The 24,742-nt window shown below is 47.0% G+C and overlaps 3 protein-coding genes and 1 pseudogene across 4 annotated transcripts in view; 2 read left to right on the forward strand and 2 right to left on the reverse strand.

The window, feature by feature from the left end:
* The window catches only part of LOC137464168 (uncharacterized), a 106,675-nt gene extending 100,179 nt beyond the window's left edge, over positions 1 to 6,496 (reverse strand). The window contains exons 1-3 of the mRNA XM_068175487.1: positions 6,466 to 6,496; positions 5,213 to 5,265; positions 3,347 to 3,775 (exon numbers count right to left, since the gene is read on the reverse strand). Of these exons, the coding sequence (XP_068031588.1) occupies positions 3,347 to 3,775; positions 5,213 to 5,265; positions 6,466 to 6,496 (513 nt within the window). The remainder of the gene's footprint in view (positions 1 to 3,346; positions 3,776 to 5,212; positions 5,266 to 6,465) is intronic.
* Positions 1 to 24,742, reverse strand: part of LOC137464152 (zinc finger protein 154-like) — a 450,159-nt gene that overhangs the window by 263,094 nt on the left and 162,323 nt on the right. The gene's annotated exons all lie outside the window — the stretch shown is intronic.
* The window catches only part of LOC137464123 (zinc finger protein 850-like), a 466,862-nt pseudogene that overhangs the window by 194,322 nt on the left and 247,798 nt on the right, over positions 1 to 24,742 (forward strand).
* LOC137464170 (uncharacterized) lies at positions 11,940 to 20,196 on the forward strand. Its single transcript, XM_068175488.1, has 6 exons — positions 11,940 to 12,076; positions 12,435 to 13,591; positions 14,075 to 14,190; positions 18,941 to 19,083; positions 19,661 to 19,717; positions 20,192 to 20,196. The coding sequence occupies exons 1-6, from the start codon at positions 11,998 to 12,000 to the stop codon at positions 20,194 to 20,196; spliced, it is 1,557 nt and encodes a 518-aa protein (XP_068031589.1). The 5' UTR covers positions 11,940 to 11,997.

A 24,742-nucleotide genomic window follows, 5' to 3' on the forward strand; every position in this document is an offset into this window, starting at 1 on the left:
GAACTGTCTGTTTGGTCGGGATAACATCCAGTGAACATGTCATGAGGACCCTGCTATTGATAAGCCAACTATCAGCATCTGCTGTCTGAAGAAAGCATGGACCAAGGCCCAGAGTGGAAGTGATCAAGAGAGGGAACCAAAACCACAGCCAAGAAACACGCATGCTCTAAAAAGGCAGGCCAAAGAGGAGCCATGCAAAATAGTTCCCGGAATATGTGAACTAGTTAATGGATATGCATAAGGGTCTATGAATATGCAACAGGCTAATGTAATGGAAAAGGTATTCAAGGGGTGTCCCTGAAAGTAAGTGTGCTCTTGGCTGAGTGCCAAGATGCACCCAGCTGTAATCTTTGCTTTATTGTCTCTGTCTCCTATCGTCCTGTATTAAACTTTGAAATTTTAACAGGAAAGTGAACTGTGTTTTTCCCAAGAAGCCAACCCATTTCCTGCTTACAACACCTTAGAAATGTTTTTCAGCCTATTAGCTTTTGCCACACAATGCTGCTATTACTTCTAACACCAATCACTCTTATTTTTACCCCACATGGTGCTGCTACACTGCATCTTTCACAGTTCTAATTCTCTGAAATATCTGGTCTGTTTGCAAGGCTATCTTTTGAAACTTGTTGAAACTTGTTTCCAGCTCAGCCTCTCAACAATGTCATCTCTATTCCATGGCCTTCCTAAGCCAGCAGAGCTCATCTCAGAGTTTGCATGGACATGTCCAAGGCTGTGTGAGCTTTCTGTCAGGTTTTGGGAATCCTTTACAAAACCATTTCTCCCTGGGCCCCCCTGGTCCCATCGCTTTTCCCGGGGGTCCTGTGGCTCCAGGGGGATCAAAGGGGTGGGGGCAGAACCCCTGTGATCGGGGGGGGGGCACAAAGGGGGGTCCGGTCCCAGTGCTCAGGGGGGCTTGATACAAGAGGGGGTGCCCAGTCCAAGTCCTGGTGCATAGTGGGGGATATCGCTGGCTGCTGAGGGGGGTCAATGCTCGAGGGAGAGATGGGGGGACTGAAGGAGGTGTGGGTGTGGTTTTTGGGGGGCTTCTGATGCCCCCGGGGCGGGGTCATTGCTCAGCAGCAGGGCCATGCCGCTGGCAGCCGTTGGCAAGAATTGGTGGGGGTGGGGGCAGAGGCGGGGCACCACCCTGGCCCCCCAAATCACAGCTGGGTGCAAAAAACAAAGTTCACTCTTTGAAATTTGTAAAAGTTTAATAAGGGATAAAAAGGGTTTTTGGTTCTTGGCCGAAGAACTTGCCCTTAACTTACACTGCAGGGGTACAAACACATTCCAGAATTTAGACATTATTCAAACACTCCCGGGAGGTTTGGATGTTCCAGGAACTCTTGTTTGGTTTTCACCTCTGACTTGTCTGCAGGACATTCTGTAGATTGGGTCCATGTATTTTATTTCTTCTCGTGATTCCATCCTGTTGTTTCACACCCCCTGATAAATTAATAAATTCTTCTCTGGTGCTCAGGTTTGTGTCACTGTTATCACCCGGAGAGGCCGGGCCGCAGATGTGAGAAACAACGGAATTGTTTTACACCTGAGTTAGTTACACAAAAACATTTTAACATTGCACAGTCTCTATTTTAATATTTATTTATTTAATATTTATATATTTTTAATATTTTGAGGCCTATGATATAATATCTATTTATTACACTTCATTAAATAGGCTCTATGGTGCACATATGAACTGATAGATTATATTGTACCAAAAAGTAGCTAAAAGGAATAATAAATTGGACCATATAAAATACTTGTGATCAATAACAATGTGCAGAAATGCAGAAGCCAATTATTCTATTGTCATTCATAACCCGGCTCTGCTGCAGCCACAGCAGAAAGCTGCCTCTGCTGCAAGGCACCGAGGGGGTCATTCACCCCCTGACCCGCCCCCGCCTCCATGAGTGTCCCCAGAGCGTCCTCAGAGTGTCCCCAAGTGTCCCCAGTGACGTCACCCAGGAATTCCCATCAGCATCTGGGACAATTTCAATGAAACTTCCCAGAAAATTCCCCAAATTTGTCTCAAATCCCATGTGGGGAGGAGGGAGGGGACAGGTGACACAAGCGGTGTCCCTGATGATGTCACCGCCCTGATGACATCACAGTGGTGACATCACTGTCCCCGCAGCAGCCTTGGGATATCCTCAATGGCTCTTTGGCACTGCTCAGCCACCGCACGGGCACCAGGGCCATCAGGATCACAGTGGAAACTCCAGAAGAGGGTGTGGATGTCCCCAAGTGTCCCCAGCAGGTGACCTGTGGCCAGGTGGGCACTGACCTCCTACAGCTGCTTAGCCTTCGTCACCGCGGCCAACAAAGCTCCACGGAAATCAGGGGTCACCTCCCTTGTCCCCTCCAGGGCGGCCTCGATGTCCCCACGCCAGTGCTGCTGCTCCCAGAGGAACGCGGTGGCTTTGTCACATGCGGCCACCATGCGCTCCAGCAGCCCCATGGCCGCCTCCACCCGCTGTCCTGTCCAGGTGGCCTCCCATGCCTGGCCGGTAGCCACCACGACCTCTTCCATGGACTCGGCAGTGGCCGCATGCCTGAAGGCGTCATGGAGCTTGGTGGCCTCCCCTGCCAGCTGGGCCCAGCTCTCCTCCAGTGCCGCTGCCGAGTCCCGCCAGTCGCTGGCCGCATGTGTCACATGGTCCCACGTGATCCATGGGGTGGCCTCAAGGGCAGCCAGGGCCCGGCCCAGGGTGGTGACATGGCCATGGTTCAGGGAGATGACACGGCGGTAACACAGGGACAGGACACCAGGGTGGCATAGGGTGCCACATGAAGGTCTGCAGGGCCAAGTGCAGGACCCATGGGGACACAGCCAGCAGCAGGATGTCCACATCCAGGCCAGTGATGGTGGCCACAAGCTTGCCCAGGGTGGCCACCATGCCCACCAGTGGCTCCAACACCTGGGGAGGGGACATGGGAGGTGACGGGGACATGGTGGCACTTGTGGCCTCCTGCTGTGGCCCCTGTACCTTCCCTGGGTCCCCTTTGTCCCCTCCCTGGAGGGTTTTTCTGTCCCCTCTTCCCCTTTGACACCCCCTCGTCCCCTCTGTCACCCCCTCGTCCCCTCTGCCAACCCCTGCCACCCCCCGCTTTGCCCTCTGCCGCCCCCCTGCCACCCTTGGTCCCCTCCACCCCTCTGTCCTCTCTCCCTTCCCGCTACACTTGCCTGTCCCCTTTGCAACCCCCTCTCCCCTCCTGCCAACCCTCTGTCGCCCCCTGCCCCCTTCCACCACCCCCGGTGCACTGCCCACCGCCCCGTCCCCTCTGTCACCCCCACGTCCTCCCTGTCCCCTCCCGTCCCCCCGCCCCGGGATTGTCGCACCCCGCGGGGCTCCAAGGCCGCTGGGGACACTCCGGGGGGGGACACGCCTGGGGGACACTCGAGGAACAGGCGGAGACGCGGCGGGCCCGGCTCCAGCTGCGACCCCTCAAGCCCAGCCGGTCGGGGCCCCGTCCCCAACACTGTCACCGTCACCGCCGCTGTCACAGCGAGGGCCGGGGCCGGGGCAAGGGGACAGCGGCGTGTGCAGCCCCCGGCCTCGGCCGGAGCAGGAGCCGGCGGGCAGAGCCTTCTGCCGAGCGGCCGCGGACGGAACAGCGGAGATCGCTCCGCTCTCAGCCCCGCGGGTTTCCATTGCAACCGGGAACTCCCGGGAGCTGAGTCACGACATGACGTCACCGAAGCCAGCACGGACACAGCCTGGCTCCCACGGCACTGGAAGTCGCGCTCAGCGATTTCAGACCTGGCATCCTGGGTAGGAGCAAATCTGATATTCCAGCACAGTCAGCACAGTTGGACTGCTCTTGCTCGAGAGGCTCCGAGGAGGATGAGGACAAGACTGAGGAGATCATTGCTGCCCTGAGCAAGCCAAGGAAAGAATGGAAATATATGGACTGATCTAAATATGCATTTAGTGTTGTCCACGCTCATGGAGCCGTCTGGTAGGAGAGAGGACTTCTGAACGCTCAAGGGAATCAAATCAACCACGCTGAACAAATATTTGGCCTCTTAAGGAGCATTAAAAAACCCACAGAAGTAGCTATCATGCATTGTAGAAGTCACCAAAAAGGGAAAACCACTCCAGAATTGGGAAATGGCAAGCAGCAAGAGGATTTGCAAAAAAAGGTATTCTCATAGCAATTCCACAAAAAGAGATTGATTTGTCAGGGTTCATCCCAAAATATGACCAAGCAGACCGCAAAGTAATTAAGTTCCTTTAAGCTGAGATCACAGCAATGGATGGCCTGTTACAGCAGTGAATCTTGTTGTAGTCCCACCCCTGACCCTTCAGGAGCTAGCTCAGAGAGAACATGAAAACACACATTTTGAGGTTGAAAATCTTCTGAAACATCTAAAAAAGGTAGTAATAGGAAAGGGAATGCCTGAGATTATACAATCAGTAGTGGCCAAATGTGACATCTGCTGTAAAAACAACCCTGACACGAGAAAAAAGAGTTGTGTTAGGAGTGACAAAGGCAGGGGACCTTCCTGGAGATTACTGGCAAATCAATTTTGCAGAGTTCCCATGCAAGGAAGGATACTGGTCCATACTGGTATTAGGTGACACCTTCAGTGGATGGCCTGAAGCTTACCCCTGTCTCATTAACACAGCCAAGGAAGTGGTGAAAGATTTGCTCAATCATATAATTCCAAGGTTTGGGGTTCCCCAGGGGAAGTCATCAGATAAGGGACTACGCTTCGTTGCAACAGTGGTTAAGGAATTTTGTCGGATTTTGGGAATTACTTGGGATCTGCACACACCTTATAGAGCCCCAGCGAGTGGTAAAGTTGAATGTATGAATGGGACTTTCAAAAGGCAAATGAGCAAAATCTGTCAGGAACCATCCATGCCATGGGTTCAGGCCTTGCCTATAGCTTTACTGAGAATCCACAGACAACCAAGGCAGAGGGACAACATCAGTCCCTATGAAATATTGTATGGCAGCCATATCAGATTCCACATGTTCCAGGTGAAAGTCACATGAAGGGGAAACTTGATTTGCAGAGATATCGAATGGCTTTAGGTTCCACTCTGCAGAAGCTCCAGAACTACACTGTGCTATCCAGAGCCATAGGACTGGACACACCTGCACATCCCTTCCAACCTGGAGACTGGCTCTATGTGAAGTGGTGGGACAGTGATCCTCTGTGAGCCAAGTGGAGAGGACCACTCCAAGTCCAGCTGACCACTCTCACCACCGTCAAAGTTGCTGGTAAAGTGATGCCTTGAGAAGGCTGACCTAGAACAGAGGCCAGACAGAGTTCAAGAATAAAGGAGGGATTGATTAGAAGGCCTCAATGGATACACCTTGGGCAGTGCAACAGCCCAGCCAGGGCTACACCCAAGAGGAACCCAAAATGGTCACAAAAATGGATGACCGGTCACGAGGTCTCTCACTTTTATGAGTTCTAGCCATTTGCATATTGGAGTTAATTGTCCAATTGCAGCTTTAGCTTATGGAGTCCCATCTGTCTAGTTTTCTCTCTTCAATCCACATTGTTTATGCTCTTAGGCCTGAAATTTGGATCGGTTTTCCTTGGTCCCAAGCTAGAGAAGGAATTGTTTTGTCTCCCTACTTTGTGAAGAGAGCTTACCATCCCCTAATATGAAGCTCAGAACTCCACACTGAAGCAGCACAGAATCTGAAAAATAGAAAAGCTGAAACCTGAGGCATCCAAAAGACCCTGGATTCACTGCTACAGAGATGTCCTGTGGTGACTTTATGATGCTGAACTGTATCCCCATTCGTCTGTTCAGCCCAGAAATAAGTTTTGCAACTTTAAGACTGGTTCTCACAGTGAAAGGGGGGAAGAAGAAACACACAGTTTGTTTTCAGAAACTGCACTCACTCCTCCACGTTCCTGCTCCTGGACTTTGTTGTCTGCGGACAGACAGCAACACAGAGCTCTCCTTTGCTTTTAGTTAGTTTTAGCTAGCTGAGGCAGAGAAGTTCCCTGGACTGTGGTTTTTCTTTTTCTTGGAACTGTTTAAACCTGCTCTGGACTGAACACCCAGAGGAGCACCAGCAGCTTGCACCTGTGGCCCACCAGGGCTGGGCCTGGGCCGCTGCATTTCCAGCGCCGGAGGGACTGATAAGAGCCTGAGTGAGCCAAGTTACAGCCCACGGAGGGACTTTCTGAGTTTGTCATCTCTTTTGGAGCAGCAAGAGGCTTTATTTTTTAATATTGTACATTTTTTGTGCTGGTGAATGCTTTGCCTATTAAATAAACAGGTTTTTTCCACCTTTCTCCAAGGAAATATTTTCCCAAACCACTTGAGGGAGAGGCTGCTTGAAATTACTTTCTAAAAGAACCCCTTTGGAAGTTTTCTCCCAAATCTGCCCTAAATCTGGTCCATTCCATTTTTTGGTGCCCAACATGTGGCTTGAGAAAGTTGAAAAAAACTTGTAAAAAAATAATTGCATTTTGGTTGCACTTACTCTGTGTTGGGATAAAGCAGTCAGTAGCCATGTTGCTTGAATTCATAATGTCTCTCTGGATGGAGGTCTTCATGTGTTTCTGGCCCCTAGGCTTTTTTGAGGTTTTAATACCTTTCTGGTCCCTAAGCTTGTTTTCTTATCTAGAAGTAGTTCCAGTATTGTACCTAACAGGTAGTTTTTACAGTAGAGGGGCACAGATTAGAACAGCTATTGTGCTGGGCTTGGTGATGGTTTATAGGGAGTTTACAAATGTACTGAAGTCTGTTCAAGAAATGTGTGGTTTATGGTTTCTTCATCCTACCCTGCATCCTAGTTCCAGTAGCATGTTTTGGGGGTTGAATTGTAATTGCACCCAGTTTGTTAGAGGAGTGTGGAGGCTCACGGGCCTCCACACTCCTCTAACAAACTTGCCTGGGGAAATGGCAATGGCCATGCCCTGGAGGGATGCACCGTAGGCTCCGGGCATTAACCCCAAATTAGGGTGAGAAAGAAGGTTTCCCCCATGGTGCTCTGCAGCACTCTGTTAATCTATCCCAGTTTTATCCTTCCCATTGGCCCGTTAGCCTCCCCTACCCACTTTACCCTTCTAAGTTCAAATTCTAATAAGTTCTACACTCCCTATTCCCCCACTGGCTTTTGTAACCCCCCCATCCACCCTGACACTCCTTATGGGTTCCTACCCTTTGTACCACCCCTGTGACCTCATCCCATTGGCCCTGATGCTCTTCTCCACCCCCTCTTTCCCTGTATTTATAGCCTGGACCCTCCTTTGTCTTGGTCTTTTGTCCCTGGATGCCTTGGACCTCAATAAACCCTGGTCGGGACCCCACACAGAAGACCCTCCTGCACTTCCTTGTGGACTGCTCTCCGTGGCGTGCTTGAGTGCTTGGCTGTGTGTGTGCCATGTGCCTACCCGAATGTGGTCTCCCCAAAGACACTTGCAGGGAAGGTATCGGCATTGACCACCTCTCTTCGCTGCTACAAGGGGTGCCCGAACAGGGACCTTGACTTGTTTGAGCCCCTGAAAGTGTCTCCAGTGGGTGCTGCCACCGGAAACAACTTGCATTTTGGTGACCACTTCCCCGAGGGAAGACTTCAATTTTATTAAGATCATCCCGAAGGAGCAAGTGGCAGTCCCTCCAGAGGTGAGGATCAGTTGTGCCAGCGAGACTCCCACAAGATCTTTCTTTGACCCACCGAGTGGTGAGTGTGTTATGTGTGAGGTCACCCTTTCCTGTTATTTTCTTCTTTTAAGTCTTGTGGGTGGGGAATTGCCAGAATGGTATCATCACTCACCATTCTGCAGCAGGAGTTCTATCTCCAAGTTAAAGTAATCCTTTCTCAGAGTGTGAAATTCTCAAGGGGAAATATAAAGGCTTTTGTTCATTTTATTTTCAAATATTTTGCAAATGTTACAAGGGAATCCATTCTGTCACTTCAGTTTTGGGAAAAAGTTGAGGTGGAGTTCTATGTTTTGCAGACAGAAGGGAATTTAAGGTTGGGAAATTTTACCCCCTTTTCTGTTCAATTTATGATTCTGTTAAAATTGTCAGGGAAGGTTTGGGGAAGGTTGTTTGTTCTGTACCCCAGTTATATCCCCAGTCATTGTCCCCCTCTCCCTGCATTCCTAACCCCTTGTCTCCTCAAGGAAGGTCGGGAGGTGGAAACTGCCAAAAGGCACAGGATTTCCACCTGCCCTCTGCCATCTCCAGTCCTCTTCTGTCCCCTTCTCAGGATGGCACTGATCATGCTATCCTGGGCTCTAACCTGACCCTCCTTCCTATGCCCATTTACCGAGTTCCCCCATCTTTCATGATCTGCTAGGATAAGCGGGGTGTCTTGATGGTTTGTTAACCGATCCCAAAATGCAAAAAGGCAAATGGCAGGGGACCATCAGTTTAATCACAACAAATGCACAAATACTGACAGCAAATGCGATAGAGGGGACAGAAAAGGAAATAAAGGATAGAGAGAAAAGAGGGGAAAGGGGATTATAGCTACCACTGTCGAGACGAGATCCTCAATGGTCCAGCCACAAGGATTCACCGTCATCCATGGGAGTGCACCAAAGTCTTCCCAAAAAGTTACAGTCTATATAGTCCTTAGCCAAAGCGAGTGGCACCTGGCCAGAAGGTAGGCCAGATTGATGGGCCATTGTGAAGAGCCCCTTGGTCTGTGGAGCAGGTGCTGGCACGCAGGGACGAGCCACCGCTGGTCACAGCCTGCAGGAATGCAGTGTTCTGTAGAAGCACAGCGAGCGCAGCTGCTGACAGTCACTGGGCAAGCGTCTGCATCCACCTCAGCCAGGCCAGAGCTCCTGTCAGGGTCTGCAGGGTCCTTGCGACGGCCGTGAGGCAAATGAAGGAAACTTCAGACCGTCTCTTACACCATCCAATAGTATGTGCCAATATGGCACTGGTCTCGTGAAGGGACCTGTCGCCCTGTTCTTTTTAAAGTTTCAAAGTTCTTTTAAAAGTTTTTTATGCCTTCTACTGGAGTTCTCATGCATGTTCATGTAAATAAGGATTGTTTTGCATTCTTCTTTGTGGGTGGAGAGAATTGATGGACTGTTGGTTTGACTAGTGTGGTTGGAGAAGTGGCAATTTCATCCTCCAATCCACTGTCACTTTTGGGATTCTATATCTTGTGGAGTCAGAAAATAAAGCTCTCTCTTGTTGCTCTTCTTTTTTCCTCTTTTGCATAAAACGTGTGTGTGTGTATTTTGTGTCGTAGTGCGTAGTGGTGGCCCCCATGTGTAGGACAGCTGTGGGTGTGGTCTTTCCCTCTTTGCCTCTCTCTGTCTGTCGTGCTTGTGGTCAGGGCAACCCCTGTGATTTCTAAGGAAGATTTCCTGTTCTTGCATATCTGGGAAGCTCTTCTGGAGCAAAAGAGGGTTTCTGTTCTTTGGGGTGGCTTTAAGCAACTGCTTTACTGGGGCAAAGATCATGGGCTCTTTTCAGCCCCTGAGGAGGCGTTCTAAGGGAGGCGTGGGCTCTCCTGGGAGAGCATCTCATGGGCTCTCTCTCTGCTGGTTATAGTGCAGGCATGGTGGCAATGCCGTTGAAATGGAGATGGATTGATCCGCTTTGGCAGGACTTCAGCCCCCCAGCCTCTGAACAGGGTGATGCTGAAATCTTTCGGAGGCTGAGGTGAATTTTGAGTTTTTGCGTGGATTGGAGCCTTCCCCTTCCCCTCAGAACGCTGTGCTGGGTGACAGTTCCGGCTCTGATGGTGACTCTGGTTCCTGCAGGGGAGGGCAAAGAATGCATTACCTATACAAATCAAGCTCAAGGAAGGGGAACGACCAGTAAGGGTTAAACAATACCCCCTGAAGAAAGAAGACAGAGAAGGGATTAGCCCAATCATAGAAAACTTCTTGCAAATAGGTTTGTTAAAAGAGTGTCAATCTGATTTTAATGCTCCCATTTTGCCAGTAAAGAAGCCTGATGGCTCATACAGGTTAGTACAAGATCTAAGGGCTGTTAACAGAGTAACTGAAGACTTGTGTCCAGTAGTAGCTAACCCTTCTACCTTGTTAACTCGTTTAACACCTGAACTAACCTGGTTTACCGTTTTAGATTTGAAGGATGCTTTCTTTTGCCTCCCTCTCCACGAAGCCAGCCAGAAAATTTTTGCATTCGAATGGGAGAACCCTAAAACTGGACGAAGGAGCCAGCTCACATGGTGTGTATTACCACAGGGGTACAAGAACTCCCCTACTATATTTGGGGAACAGCTTGCCAAGGATTTAGAGTCTTGGGAACCTCCACCAGGAGAAGGGCAGTTGCTCCAGTACGTGGATGACCTCCTGATAGCCACCCAGACCCAGGAAACATGCGTGGACTGGACGGTAAGCCTCCTAAACGTTTTGGGCCTGCAGGGGTATCGAGTATCCCAGAAGAAAGCCCAGATCGTGAGGCAAACAGTCATTTACCTGGGTTATGAAGTGAGTGCTGGACAAAGGACCTTGGGCCAGGATCGCAAAGAAGCAATATGCCAGACCCCGAGACCTCAGACAGTGAAAGAACTGAGAACCTTTTTGTCGTGGTTTGACATGGAAGTGATTTTTTTTTTAGGAAGTTGAGTCAAACCAATCAGTGGTCAAGTTTAGATACTGGCACCTGGAGTGACCACTGAAGATAGGGATACGCCTCTGAGAACACAGGGGGTTAAAAGCAGGAACTCCCAAGAGCTCGCTCTCTTTGGTTCCGGTCAGGGTGCTGTGCAGATCTCCCCTGCCCAGCCATGGGGCTGTGTGGGGGAGGGGGAGCCATGAGGCCTGGTCGAGGTGAGCTGAGGGGTAGAAGGACTGGAACCGAGCCAGCTCCTGTGGACGGAAGGGTGGAGAGAAGCGGAGATGTCTTTGTCATTCCCCCCCCCAGAGGGAAGAGACAGAGAGTCCGGACGGCACCTGTAACTTTGCCGGCGCGGAGGAGAAGGAGTGGGGGGGGGGAAGGCGCCCAGCCTTGGCCTTGGGAATCTGCTGCTGGGCAGAGATATCAGCCGTCCAGGGAGTCTGAGCTTTTAACCCTTTCCTGAGAAATGAGGGCTTTGTAAAATATTACTCCTCCTTGATTTGAAGTAGAAGAGACACAGTCTGGGATCCGAGATGATGGAAGAAGAAATTCTCGAGTTGGAAGGAGATGATGGAGTGGCTTGTGGCTGGACTTCTCTTGTTAGCCATAGACTGAACCAAATTCTCCTAACAGAAGCTGCACTTAGGGTGGTGCGTTGGTGTGCCAGGAGACCTGTTTCAGTGATTGCCAGCAGAGGAGTAGAGAGAACAGAGGAGAGTTGGAGAAGGTGTGGAGAAGTCCTCTATCTTCAAGGAAGAAGAAGAGGAGAAGAGGACCTCTGTTCTTGGACCCTCAGCCCCAGGGGAAAATGGGGGGGACTGTAGTCCCAAGATGAGAAACTGAACTGTTGTCTCTTTTGGTCCATGGCAAAGCATCCTTAAAGGAGCCCTATGAGCAGTCTGTCCATGCACGGTGGTGAGAGCACTGTGACATGGAAAGGAGAGTGTCACCATGGCAGATTTTCTCCGGGCGGTTGCCATGTGTGACATGGAAACACAAGGGTGGCAATTGTGTTTCCTGGGGGGGGGTCTGTGGCACAGGAGAGACTCCTGTCTCCCTTGAAAGACTGAGTATTTGAATATCTGAAGGGCAGCAACTTGATCAGGATCCTGGGTGGTGTCTCACTGTTGAGTTTGTTTAGAAATTAGGTGGGAGGAGGAGGGGTGTTTTGGAAAGTCTTCATCCAGGATTTAGTGTTTGTAGTTTTTATAGTAGTAGTAGTTTAATAAAGTTCTTTCCTTTGTTACTAAGATGGGCCTGCTCTGCTCTGTTCCTGATCACATCTCACAGCAATTATTTAAAAAGGTACATTTTCATGGAGGCGCTGGCATCGTGCCAGTGTCAAACCATGACACTTTTTAGGCACGACAGGGTGGTGCAGGCTATGGATTTATAACTATGGGTTACTTGCTAAACCTTTATATGCCCTGATCACAGAAGGGAGCAGAGATATCCAATGGACAAAAGAAGCAACTCAAGCCTTCGACCAGCTAAAGAAGGCCCTCATGTCAGCTCCGGCTTTAGGCCTTCCAGACGTGAGTAAACCATTTTTCCTGTTTTCCCACGAAAAGCAAGGGATTGCCTTGGGAATATTAGCACAGAATTTAGGCCCATACCGGAGAGCAGTGGCTTATCTCTCCAAACAGCTGGACACGGCAGCTAAAGGATGGCCAGGATGTCTCAGAGCCGTTGCAGCAGTGGCAGTGAACATCCAGGAAGCTCGCAAATTCACCCTGGGCCAGAAGATGACTGTGCTAGTATCCCACACAGCGTCTGCAGTCCTTGAGGCAAAAGGGGGACATTGGCTCTCTCCACAGAGGTTTCTGAAGTACCAAGCTATACTAGTAGAACAAGATGATGTTGAAATCGTGGTAACTAACATTGTGAATCCAGCTTCCTTTCTCAGCGGGAGTATGGGAGAACCAGTGATCCATGACTGTCTGGAGACCATTGAAGCCATCTACTCCAGCCGCCCGGATCTGAAAGACATCCCACTTGAAGGTGCTGTGACCTGGTTTACTGATGGAAGCAGCTATGTCATCAGTGGAAAAAGGCACGCTGGATATGCGGTTACCACAAGCAGAGAGGTAATAGAGTCTGAACCCTTACCAGCAAACACCTCTGCACAGAAGGCTGAAATAATCGCCTTAACTCGAGCCTTAGAGCTGGCAAAAGGAAAAGAGGTTAACATCTACCAGGACTCAAGGTATGCATTTGGGGTGGTTCATGCACATGGGGCCATTTGGAGAGAGAGAGGACTGTTGAATTCGCAAGGGAAGAATATTAAACATGCACAAGAGATACTGAGACTACTAGATGCAGTACAACTACCTGAGAAAGTAGCCATCATGCACATTAAGGCACACCAGAAAGTGAGCTCTGAATTGGAAGAAGGGAACATGCTGGCGGACAGAGAGGCAAAAGACGCAGCCAAAGGTGAGGTATTTGAGGAAACAGTGGAGGCAACATTGATCCCAGATGGAAAGATCTCTATTGAAGGTAAGCCAGTGTATAATAAAAAGGATAAGAAACTTATTAAGGCAGAAAAAGCAAATTATAATGAAGAAGGATGGGCTGTAACAGAAGAAGGGAGACTTGTAGTGCCTTCCTATTTGTTGTGGTCATTAGTGCAAAAGGAACATGAAAAAACACATTGGGGAGTAGACGCCCTGTATAACCATCTGAAAAGAAAAATTATAGCTAGGAAACTACAGGGCACAGTAATACAGGTAACTCGTCAGTGTAGCCTTTGCCTCCGAACTAATCCTAAAAACATCCCAAAGCCTAAAGTTGGACAAATTGGGAAAGGCTGCGGAGCTGGGCAGCAGTGGCAAATCGATTTCACAGAATTACCCAGGAAGGGGGGATATTGTCACCTCCTGGTACTGACTGATACCTTTTCAGGTTGGCCAGAAGCTTTTCCTACTAGGACAGCCAAAGCACGAGAGGTAACCAAAGCACTGTTGCAAGAAATAATACCAAGGTTCGGAGTTCCAGCCACCATATCCTCAGATAGAGGGCCACATTTTATTTCCAAAATTGTGCAACAGGTTAGCCACCACCTGGGCATAGACTGGGAGCTGCATACCCCATATCATCCCCAGTCGAGTGGCCAAGTAGAAAAGATGAATCATTTGATCAAACAACAAATTGTGAGACTGGGACAAGAGGCAAACCTACCTTGGCCCCAGGCTCTCCCATTAGCATTATTGCGAATTCGGACAAAACCAAGGACAAAAGAAAAATTGAGCCCCTTTGAAATATGATATGGGAGACCATATGCGGTTCAAGAAGGAACCACACCGACACAAGTAGGGGAGGAAACCCTACATAAGTATATGGAAGCCCTGAATAAACAACTGAGGGAAGTTGAAAAATATGTGGCTGGAGCTCAAAACAGAGAACTAGATGGACCAGTACACGATGTACAACCTGGGGATTATGTATATGTTAAGCCTTTTGCAGAAAAAACCCTGGAACCACAGTGGGAAGGACCTTTCCAGGTGCTCCTCACTACCTTTACTGCAATCAAGATCAAAGAACAGAAGGCCTGGATCCATCACTCCCGAGTGAAGAAAGCCCCTGAGGGAGTCTGGAAAGTGACACCAGGTGACAACGAACTGAAGCTGAGGTTCACCCGGAACAACGAGTAAATGGACTTATAGAAATTATGGACATAATGGAGAAGGTCGTAACTATTATAGCCACTGCCATAATTATAACAGGAGCCAGTACAATACCACGCAAGTACAGCGTAACGGGAATATACCAGTGCCAAGGAAGGGCCTACGATCCCCACTCTTGTAGGGCCCTAAATGAGATTCTAAAGGTCACAAATGCACGTTTGTGGGAAGGGAGAGATGTCTGGGGATGTAACTATGCATTTGTGCAAGATGGGTTCCATGAGGCTTATCATCCGCCCATGAAACTCATTCGGATTAGCCCTGAATGCTGTGACAAATGTTTGAGTAAATGTCCTGAGTTTACACTAAAACTAGAGGGATGCGCAATAAGAGGGTATGATCTTGAAATTGGAGGAAAGTGGCAAACCATCAACCTAGAGCCCTGTTCCATGAGGAAACAACTAGGGTACATATGTGAGGGGACATTAGAAAGTAATAAAGACACATGTGTGGATACGGACCAAAGCATCTGCCACTTCAAAACACATTCAGGCAATCAAACAACTTTGCTTGTATATATAGGACGAGGTTGTGTCTGTCGCAGGACAGCATGTCCCACCCCAATGCCAGACAATCTAAGCATGAATGAAACTCAGTTTAATTTATGTGTCTGTAACTTTGTCAAAATTGAGGGATGTGACTTCTATCGGGCACCTGTAGTATCACACCAGTATATAAAAGCCAATTTAGTTACTGTACAAGAAATAGTGCCTGTGCCTGACTTTAGTTGCTCAGTTGTTAAAACATCAAGAACTAAGAGAAATTTTGGAAGGGGTTAGAGACGCAGGGAAAAAGACTTTAATCACTATACACCATGACACAGAAACCATCAAAGGAGTTTTTAAACGATTTGAGGAACACTTGTCTCATCATTGGTGGGATGTGCTTTTTGGATGGTCACCAACAGCAACCAGCATACTTAATATTTTAATCCATCCTGTCATTGTGTTGCTTATTTTAGTTAGTATAAGCTTGATTTTGTCTATTGTGATACTTGTTTGGAATTGGAAGATGATACGACGAATGACGGCCCTAACTTCGCTATCAAAAGCATATGGCTTAGTCTTGAGAGACACTAGACACATGTCTTGGGCAGATGAAGAAGAATCTGCATATTGAGTAAAAGAATTTACTCATCCCAAAGAAGAAGTGGGGAATGAAACATAAACTTTAAGAAATTTAGAGATTTTAGAGGAGCTAAGATTTTAGTTAGAGATAAGCCTTACTAGAGTTAATTAAAATAAATGGGTAGGCATTGCTTGATGAAGTTAAGAGTTAGTAGTTAACTAATAATTGATTGCTTGTCAACACAATGTTTAGTTAGCTGGGTTTGTAATGAGGAATATAGAAACTGACAAATAGCTTTTAGGAACATAAGACAATTGTGGGCCTCTTCTGTTCCGAAACCAACTACAGATAAGAAATGGGAGTTCTACCAAGGGTTCATTTGTCACATTTGCATTGAAAAGGTAGAAAGGTCAGAATGAGGAAGACTTCATTTACTTCCTCATTTTGGGACCCCTCCCCATGAAAGGGACCACTGACCCATTTCAAGGAACAAACTATGCATGCTTAATAGCTTTTGAAATTATTAGCATATGAAACGAGGAATGGGATGTACCAAAATTATGAATATGTATTTGTATTTTGGGTATTCAATACTTGTATGGACAAAAGGACTCTGTAATCATTTGAAAGATGCAGTGTGTATTTGGGAGCTATCCCGCATGCTGCCTGATGTCGCAATAAACATACGCTTTCTAACTTTAAATTATTAAAGAGTTTTTGTCCATCACAGTTGGATATCGGTACTAGATCAATACCCATATTTATTTAATAAATCATCTAGTAGTGAGAGGCTCTGCAAAGCCTTATATGAGATCAACTTTCTTAACAACTCATTTGCAGAGCTCAATTCCCTAGTCTCAGGCTCTTCTCCAACTCCAGCTGGGCCCAGCTCATAGGAAAGCTGCCTGTGCTGATCAAGGACCCCAAGACCAAACAAATTATGGGCCCTTTCCCACTTATAACCTGGGGGAGAGAATATGCCTGTGTTTCTACAGGGTCAGGCCCAAGGTGGATCCCTGGCAAAAACATCAAGCTTTTTGTCGAAGCACTGAGCACAGCCCCCAGAGAACTCTCCGAAGAACCACGAGAAGAGCAAAAGCAGCAGATGCAAGCAGCATGGAGAAGAAGAAAGAAAACAACTGCAGCAGACCGGCTGAACATCTAAACTGAAGGCACAGACTTTACATACAGACTTGCATACCAGACTTACAGGCAGGAATAAGTTTTATCCCAGCAGAACCTACCACTTGCTACACCCTTTTTCGTTCTACTTACAAATGTGTTGAGGAATGGTTACAGGAACAGGGTCATGGATCGATGGAACAGTTATTCCATCAATCCTCTGTTTGAGACCCCAGACCTGAGCTCTGTGCCCGGGAGGAGCTCTGGCCTGGGAAACTGGCCTGGGAAACAGCACTGGCCTGTGAACAGTACACTGTGCAAGTACAGATAGCAAAAGGCAGAATATCCTTGAGATATGAGTTGTACAAGAACAGGATGTAAAACAAGATGTACTTAGCAAAAGTAAAAAGCTAGCAGATGAAAAACTTAGCTATAGCTGAAACTGCACGTAGAAGAACATAAAACAATGAACCTTTATGAATTGACCAGTGAGAGCTTGTTGCTAATATTGCTTGCAAAAGACTATATAAACTGACTGGATCTTTGAATAAACTGGAGCTTGCTTATCAATCATATTGATTGTGTGCTTGTCTTCCCTCACCGCCTGCGGCATTATTTGGCACCCGGAACAGGGACCCTTGCGACCCTCAGGGGTCTCGGTGCCTCGTGGACCAGGACGGTGGGACCGGTAGCACTGAAAAAGCAGTGTTCGGAGGGCTAAAAGTTAGACTCGATGCTGGCATAAGGAGTAGTCTCGAGCCTGGGTCAGAGCAAGACTCGCCGTCTGGGGAGTCAGGACAAGACTCGCTGTCCGGGAAGAGCTGCTGAGGTACAAAGGCTGCACTTAAAGGTCAGATTATGGAAAGTGAAGTAACTCTTCAATTACTTACTAGTTTCTTAAAGAAACGTGATTTAGCTGATATAGATTTGGAGAAAGATCCGCCAGCTTTGTACACCTATGGTCGGGCTCAGGGCTTATTTAAAGCCTTGGGGGATCTCTTTGATGTAAATGAGTGGCATGAATTAGGGAATATTCTTTGATTTAAAGTGATTGATGATGACAAGGTTGCTCGTAAGTTAATGAAGTCGTGGCGCTCGGTCTTAAATTGTTTGCAGAGGTATCAGGCAAAAAAGAAAGTTGCTGCTGTTGCTACTGCCACTCTAGAAGGGGTTAAACCAGGAATGCATTCTTTAGAGGTTGATTACAATCCTATTCCTCCAGTAGGAAATATTATTGAAATTAAGAGCAGACAGAGTGATAAACAACCTACTGCTCCTCCTGCTCTTAATCCTGTCTTTAATGCTGCTCAGTCAACCACAGATCATCTACTTGGGAATGAACAATCAGTAATAAATAATGAAAAACTCCCAGAGGGTTACAGAGAGCAGCTACAGGATGAAACTGTTCAGAACAGTCACAAAAAAGTTTTAATGACATCTGCTGGTGATTCTTTTAAGCAAGAACATCCTAAAAAATTACCAGCAATACACAGAATAGATTGGTTAAGTATCCAAAAAGAAGCAACAAGGATTATGACATGTGTTCTGCTATTTCTGACATAGATTGCCAAGCTTTTCCTGTTGTTTATACACTGAATGCAGGAGGGGGACAAACAGCCAGTTATCATCCTGTGGATTGGAAATTGCTTTCACAATTGAGAGCCACAGTTAATGACTGTGGAATACACGGAGAACCTACAAAGCAAATGCTTAATTATATATGGGACTCAGGTTTGCTTCTTCCAGAAGATATTAAGGGTACCATGAGAATGATTATGACGCAGTCTCAGTTGATGCTGTGGCAGGCTCATTTGCATGAATTATGTAATCGTTTTGCTGAAACTCCACGACAACAGAATGACCCTTTATTTGGGGTAACTGTTGAGCAATTAATGGGTATTGGGCAGTTCACTACAATGGAAATGCAGGCACAACTAGGGGCTGAAGTATTAAAGGCTGCTATGTGATTGGCTAAAGAAGCACTCTCCAGGGTTAAGATAAAACCAGTATCTCTTTCTTATATGTCTATTAAGCAAGGCAGAGATGAGCTTTTTACTTCCTTTGTGGACCAGGTGACCGAGGCTATCAATTTAGCTGATGTACAGGACTTTATGAAAGGAGCCCTATTAAGACAGTGTGTTTTAGAAAATTGTAATGCCTCCACTAGAAGTATTCTTAACACAATGAGCATTGATGCAACAGTGGAGGAAATGTTAGAAAGAATGTCGAGGGTTCCTGCAGGTTCTCAGGCAATGTTAGTAGAAGCACTCAGGGATATAGGGAAAGATTTGGTGCAAGCCCAATCACAAGCCTTTGCTGCTCTGACTCCATTACAATCAGCAAATGACTGGTTCCCCATTGTTAGGAAACCCTCCCTTAGCAGACGTCCACTTCAAGAGACAGACAGTCCACTACTTCAGGGAAAACCGTCCCGATCAGCCCTCGGCTTCTAAGAGCCGATCCGCAGTCTACACAGGACCAAGCCTTCTCCAGAAAGGCACGCAGTTTCAGCGTTACCTCTCTCAGGAGGGTAAAGGTGTCTGGCCAGAACCTCCAGGCTTCTGGCAAGCAGCCGCGGCCACAGAATGATCCCTGCAAGACGCTGGGGCTCGGGTCTTCAGCCGAGGCTGCAGTAACAGTCGGAGTCCACCAGACCCTGTTCCTTCAGGGTAGGTGCAGATCACGTTGGGGTCACCAAGTGTCGCCGTAGAGGAAGACGGGAATGAGAATGACTCCAAGTCAAAGGCAAGAAAATGAACTCTGATTTATTTCAAATGCACCGCTCTATTTATAGGGAACATCATGCGGATTAATTTCATTGGTCCTAGAGTAAAAACATCTCACACCATTGGTGTGCAATGAATGATGCGTGGTGGCAGAACATATTTATAAACAATGTGAACAACAAGAGAGATTAGAGAATTATTTACATTCTTTCCCAACTGCTTCCCAGGCTCTCGCCTAGTTAGAAAACCTTCTCTTTTTCTCTCTGACTGAACTGAGAATATCCACAGGATGCCTCAGTGCAGATTTTGGAAATGGCTGCTATCCGATATGCCTTTCAGTGATTTTCACAGGAACCACTTAACATCGTAACTGATTCCTCATATGTTGTATTCCATTTAGAATTTTCCTATTTAAAACATGTTAATAACCATCTTTTGTTTACAGAGATAAGAACATTGTGGACTTTAATTAACAGCTGGCTGCATGATTTTTATGTGTTGCATGTTTGCTCCCACACAGGTTTACCTGGCTCTGTTACAGAACGTAACAACTATGCAGATATCTCTGTGATGACAGGTGTGGTACCAAATACTTCTGCACAGGCCATGTTATCTCACGGCTTTTCCACCAGAATGCTTGCTCTCTTCACAAGCAATTTCAAATAACTTCCTCACAAGCCTGTGATATCCTGTTGTTATGTCCCTCCTGTTATGGGGTGGCTCCTGCTCCTTTAGCAGAAGGCACTAATCCCCAAGGTTTAACTACTAACTCCATTTGGCAAACTGATGTCACCCATATCCCAGAGTTTGGTTTCTTAAAATATGTTCACGTTTCCATTGACACCTATACTTATTTTCTAATGGCGACTGCTCACACCAGAGAGAAGGCCTGTGATGCTATCTGGTACTGGCTCACCTGTTTTGCCACTCTGGGCCTTCCCGACACCATCAAATCGGACCATAGATCTGCCTACACCTCAGAGTGAGTTCATAACTTCTTGTAGCAATGGGGTGTGCCTCACAATACGGGCATTCCCCTGCTCTCTCACAGGGTAAACTATTGTCGTGTGCCCATAGGACCCTAAAAACCAAGCTTGAAAAACAGGTGACCGAGGTGGGCAGGGAAAAGCAGAGTGTTTGTTGTCTACATGAATAAAATGTTTAATAAAGATTTTGTGTTGTCTGTATGCAATTTTGTGCTTAAGTTGTGGACTCGGACATGAACCTTGGGTATGGTGTGAGTGTAAGATCTCTCATGAGAGGTGGCATTGCACAGCCACACAAAAGAGTGCCTGGTGCCAGGAGTATGAAAAAGTAGAATTGAGATCCAGGAATCAGGCATTAATTTTTTTAAATTTCTGTAGGAAGTAGTGTGTGGGAAAACAGCATTTAGATCCCCGAGCCTGAACAATACCCGAGAAGGACTGGGAAAATACGTGTGAAAGGAGTCAAGACAGAATTGCTTAGGAGTTAAGAAAGAAGGAAAAAAAAGGTGTGCAGACTGTGCTGGTGCTGGGATAAGGTGATAAAATGGGACCCAAAGCAAACAAGGAGAAAACCCCCAGGGGAAAGGAGAGCAGGGAAACATCAATGGATATACCTCCAGATAGCCTCCTTGGAATAAAACTGGCACAGTGGGAACATAACCCTGACAAAAAGAATAAAAATAAAATCCAAATGATGCATTATTGTTATGTGTGTAGGAGATAATTTGTGCATATAAAATGGTTTGCATGTCATATATATATTTTGCTGGTGAAAAGCATTCTTATAAAATATTTTTAAAGCACACAAGTCAGTGTTGGGCATTGCATCACAATGTCAAAACCCCCTGGACAAAAGGGAGGAGAATCTCATTTGCAAATGAATGAATGTGGCCGGCCTGGAGATGGTCCGTTTCTCAAGGTGATCTGGGGAATGCCTGTGTCGCTGTTGGGCAGAAAGGGAACAGAAGGACTCCAAGTTAGAAGGCAAGGAATTAAACTGATTTATTTCAAATGCACCACTCTATATATAGAGAACATTGTGTGGACTAATTTCATTGGTCTTAAAGTAAAAACATCTCACACCATTGGTGTGCAGTGAATGACGCATGGTGGCAGAACATATCTATAAACAATGTGAACAACAAGATAGATTAGAGAATTATTCACATTCTTTCCCAACTGTCTCCCAGGCTGTCGCCTCGTTAGAAAAACCCTCTCTTTTTCTCTCTGACTGAACTGAGAATATTCATACACCTGGACGGTGAATTCGTGATAAATATCTAAGACTGAGATAGCCGGAGCCATCCGAGAGACACATCTCAATGCCGGGTTCCAGGAACTCGATCATGGATGAACATCACTCCCCAAACGCGGTTTTGTTCAGTTCGTCACAAAGAAAGGACTCCACATGAATATGTGAAACTCTGAAAGGAAGAAAAAGGGACTCAGCCCCAGGGTAAATAAACTGTATAAAATTCACCCATACAGAATGATCAGTGTGAACACAGGGGACCTATGTTGCAGCGGTCGGACCTGTGTTTCACCCAGCGCAGATCCCTGGCTTGGCTCTGTCCTTATTGATTGGATTGTGGCTAATTCAGACCGTATTACATTTGCGTAATAAAAATTTATTTTTATTAAATCTTAAATCTGGCTCAATTAACTTCTACCAATAACAATCTTGGTGACCCCGACGTGATCTGATTCTGGGGTATCCAGGGGCTCCCTGCCCTTGGTCCAGGCAGCACCCTGCTGATTTCAGCGGCCGAACAGGATTGGGGAAGCCCACGGAACTAATCAGATCTCGAACTCAGAGCCAGAACCAGTATCAAAAAGGGGATAAAAACGGGCCCAGACCTCTTGAGAACTTGGAGCAGAATGTCCAAGGCTGCGGTTAATTTTTTTCACTCTTAAAAATCAACATGCATGAAGAATCCACACAGGAAAAAGGACCGTAAGTGTCGCATGGTTGAGTGAGTTGTGATCGAGTGTGTGTGTGAGACATGACATTGTCACGAGGTGAGTGCGGACCCCAAGATCGCAGTTTCACTATCCCACAAGGGAAGTGGTCAGTTGCAGGGGAAGCGAAAGAAACTGGGTGATCTCATATCACGCATAAAGCCTGCAACTCGGGGAGTTCAGGGGATCGATCACGGGAGGATCGGGAAGGGAAGGTACGTTCTCAGATACTCGAGAACTGGTAAACCTCTTCAGTCCAGGACTTAGGAGGCTGGGAAAAAGGTAAGAGAGCTCATTTTTTTCATTATCAGCCAAAAATCCACAGATCGGTTTGCTGTGCGACTTGTAGGTTTGTAAGACTCAGTCAGGAAAGGACCAGGTCATACACTCGGCAATGGTTGGTTGGTTTTGGGACTTCTGTTGTGATTGGACACAGAGATACGGTTAGGTGATTTTTAAAATGGACAAAAGAAAAGTAAGATCCAGGGAAATCAGGAAAGGGGCAGAAGGACGGGGTGCCCAATATCCCGAGGGAGAGCCCATTGGGATGGATATTAGAACATTGGGAGGATATACAGAAAAAACTGGAAAAGATAGAGAATTGGCAAGAGAAAAGCCTGCAGGAATTGCTAAGGGAAGCACAGAAAGTTTACATGAGAAGGGATGACGAAAAGCAAAACGTACAGGCAAGGGTACTGGTGGCGGCAGTTAGGAAAGCTCAAAAACAGGAATGGGCACAAAATCCTGAGAAACCAACACAAGTCCAATGGCCCCAGGGAAAGCCGGGTCCCTCGCAGAAGAAAACCATAAACAAACAGGTAAGCATCCTTGAGTGCTTTTACTGCAAATAGAAAGGGCACTTCAAGAAGGAGTGAAAAAAGAGAATGAAGGATGAAAGGATCTTTCAGGAGGATTAGAGGTGTCAGGGGCTCTATAATTTGGGGTCCAGAACACCAGGAGACCCCTTGATAAAATTAAAAATTGGACCCCAAAAACAGGAACTGGTTTTCTTAGTTGATTCAGGGACAGAAAGAACCATGGTCCAGCGGCTGCCACCTGGATGCACAAAAAGTAAGGTGGTTATTGGGGCTAAGGGGAACCCTTTAAGGTGCTGGTTTTAAAGGATGTAGAAATAGAATCTGAAAATAAAATTTGTTTAGGGAATATCTTATTAGTGGAAGAAGCAGATTATAACCTACTAGGGAGGGACTTGATGGTAGTCCTGGGGATAAGCCTGATTGCACAAGACTCACAGCTTATGACAAGTCTATATAAATTAACTACCGAGGATGAGGAGAAAATCAATCCCAAGGTCTGGCACACTCAGGGGTTGGCAGGAAGGTTGGATATGGAACCAATACACATCGAAATTGAGAGACCAGAGGATCCTATCAGGATCAAACAGTACCCCATCCCCATGGAGGGTAGGAAAGGGTTAAAACCTGTAATAGAGAATTTGATAAGGAAAGCCACATTGGAGCCTTGTAAGTCAAGGCACAACACACCTATCCTAGTGGTGCAAAAGTCAGACGGGAGTTACCAGTTGGTGCAGGATTTGAAAGCTGTAAATCAGAGAACAAAACTTTGTTTCCTACTGTCTCAAACCCCCATACTTTGTTGAATAACATAACTCCGGAGGACACTTGGTACGGTGTAATAGATTTAAAAGATGCCTTCTGGACTTGTCCTTTAGCCAAGGAAAGTCGGGATTATTTTGCCTTCCAGTGGGAGGATCCGGAGACAAAGAGAAAACAGCAACTAAGGTGAACCTCCCTGCCTCAGGGGTTTGTGGATTCACTGAATCTCTTTGGCCAGGCCGCTGATAAACTATTAAGTGAGTTCATGCCAGTAGAAGGGACCAAATTACTGCAATATGTGGATGAACTACTAGTAGTTGGTCCCAAGGAAGAAGACGCAAGGGCCGGTACTATAGGCTTGTTAAATTTCCTGGGAGAAAAGGGATTGAAGGTCTCAAAGTCCAAATTACAGTTTACGGAGCCTGAGGTAAAGTACCTGGGACACTGGCAAACAAAGGGTAAGAAGAAACTGGATCCGGACCAGGTGGCAGGGATCATCACCTTACCCCCTCCACAAACAAAAAGGGAAGTCAGGCAGCTGTTGGGACTCCTAGGGTACTGCAGGCAATGGATGGAGGGCTACAGTGAGAAGGTACAGTTTCTTTATGAAAAGCTTACCACAGACAGGCTCAAGTGGACAAAACAGGATGAGGAGGACTTCAAGGAGCTAAAAGAGACCCTTATGGCAGCTCCAGTGTTGAGCATCCCAGATGTTAGGAGACCCTTTCAGTTATTTGTGGATATCAGTAATCACACTGCCCATGGAGTCCTAACTCAGGACTGGGCAGGGACAAAAAAAACAGTTGGGTATGTATCAAAGCTCCTGGACCCTGTAAACAGGGCCTGGCCTACTTGTTCACAAGCAATTGTGGCAGTGACAGTGTTAGTGGAGGGGGCTGGGAGGGTGACCTTTGGGGCACCATTGGTGGTTTGCACCCCGCACAGTGTGGGAAGTGTTTTGCAGCAGGGGGCAGACAAATGGATGGCTGATGCCTGAAATGATCAGGGCTAATTATTCTATTCGCGTGTGAAGCGACAGAGTGAGGCCCAAGGTGCCGGCTGGCATAAGCTGTGGGGGCA

The sequence above is a fragment of the Anomalospiza imberbis genome, chromosome 37, assembly GCF_031753505.1.
Source record: "Anomalospiza imberbis isolate Cuckoo-Finch-1a 21T00152 chromosome 37, ASM3175350v1, whole genome shotgun sequence".
Classification (NCBI taxonomy): Eukaryota; Metazoa; Chordata; class Aves; order Passeriformes; family Viduidae; genus Anomalospiza; species Anomalospiza imberbis.

Coding starts and splice junctions, on each gene's coding strand:
- LOC137464170 (XM_068175488.1), top strand. CDS start 11,998: ATGGACAAAAGAAGCAACTCAAGCCTTCGACCAGCTAAAGAAGGCCCT. Junction 12,077..12,434: donor CGGCTTTAGGCCTTCCAGAC/GTGAGTAAACCA, acceptor TTGTGAATCCAG/CTTCCTTTCTCAGCGGGAGT. Junction 13,592..14,074: donor TTTCCAAAATTGTGCAACAG/GTTAGCCACCAC, acceptor ACTGCAATCAAG/ATCAAAGAACAGAAGGCCTG.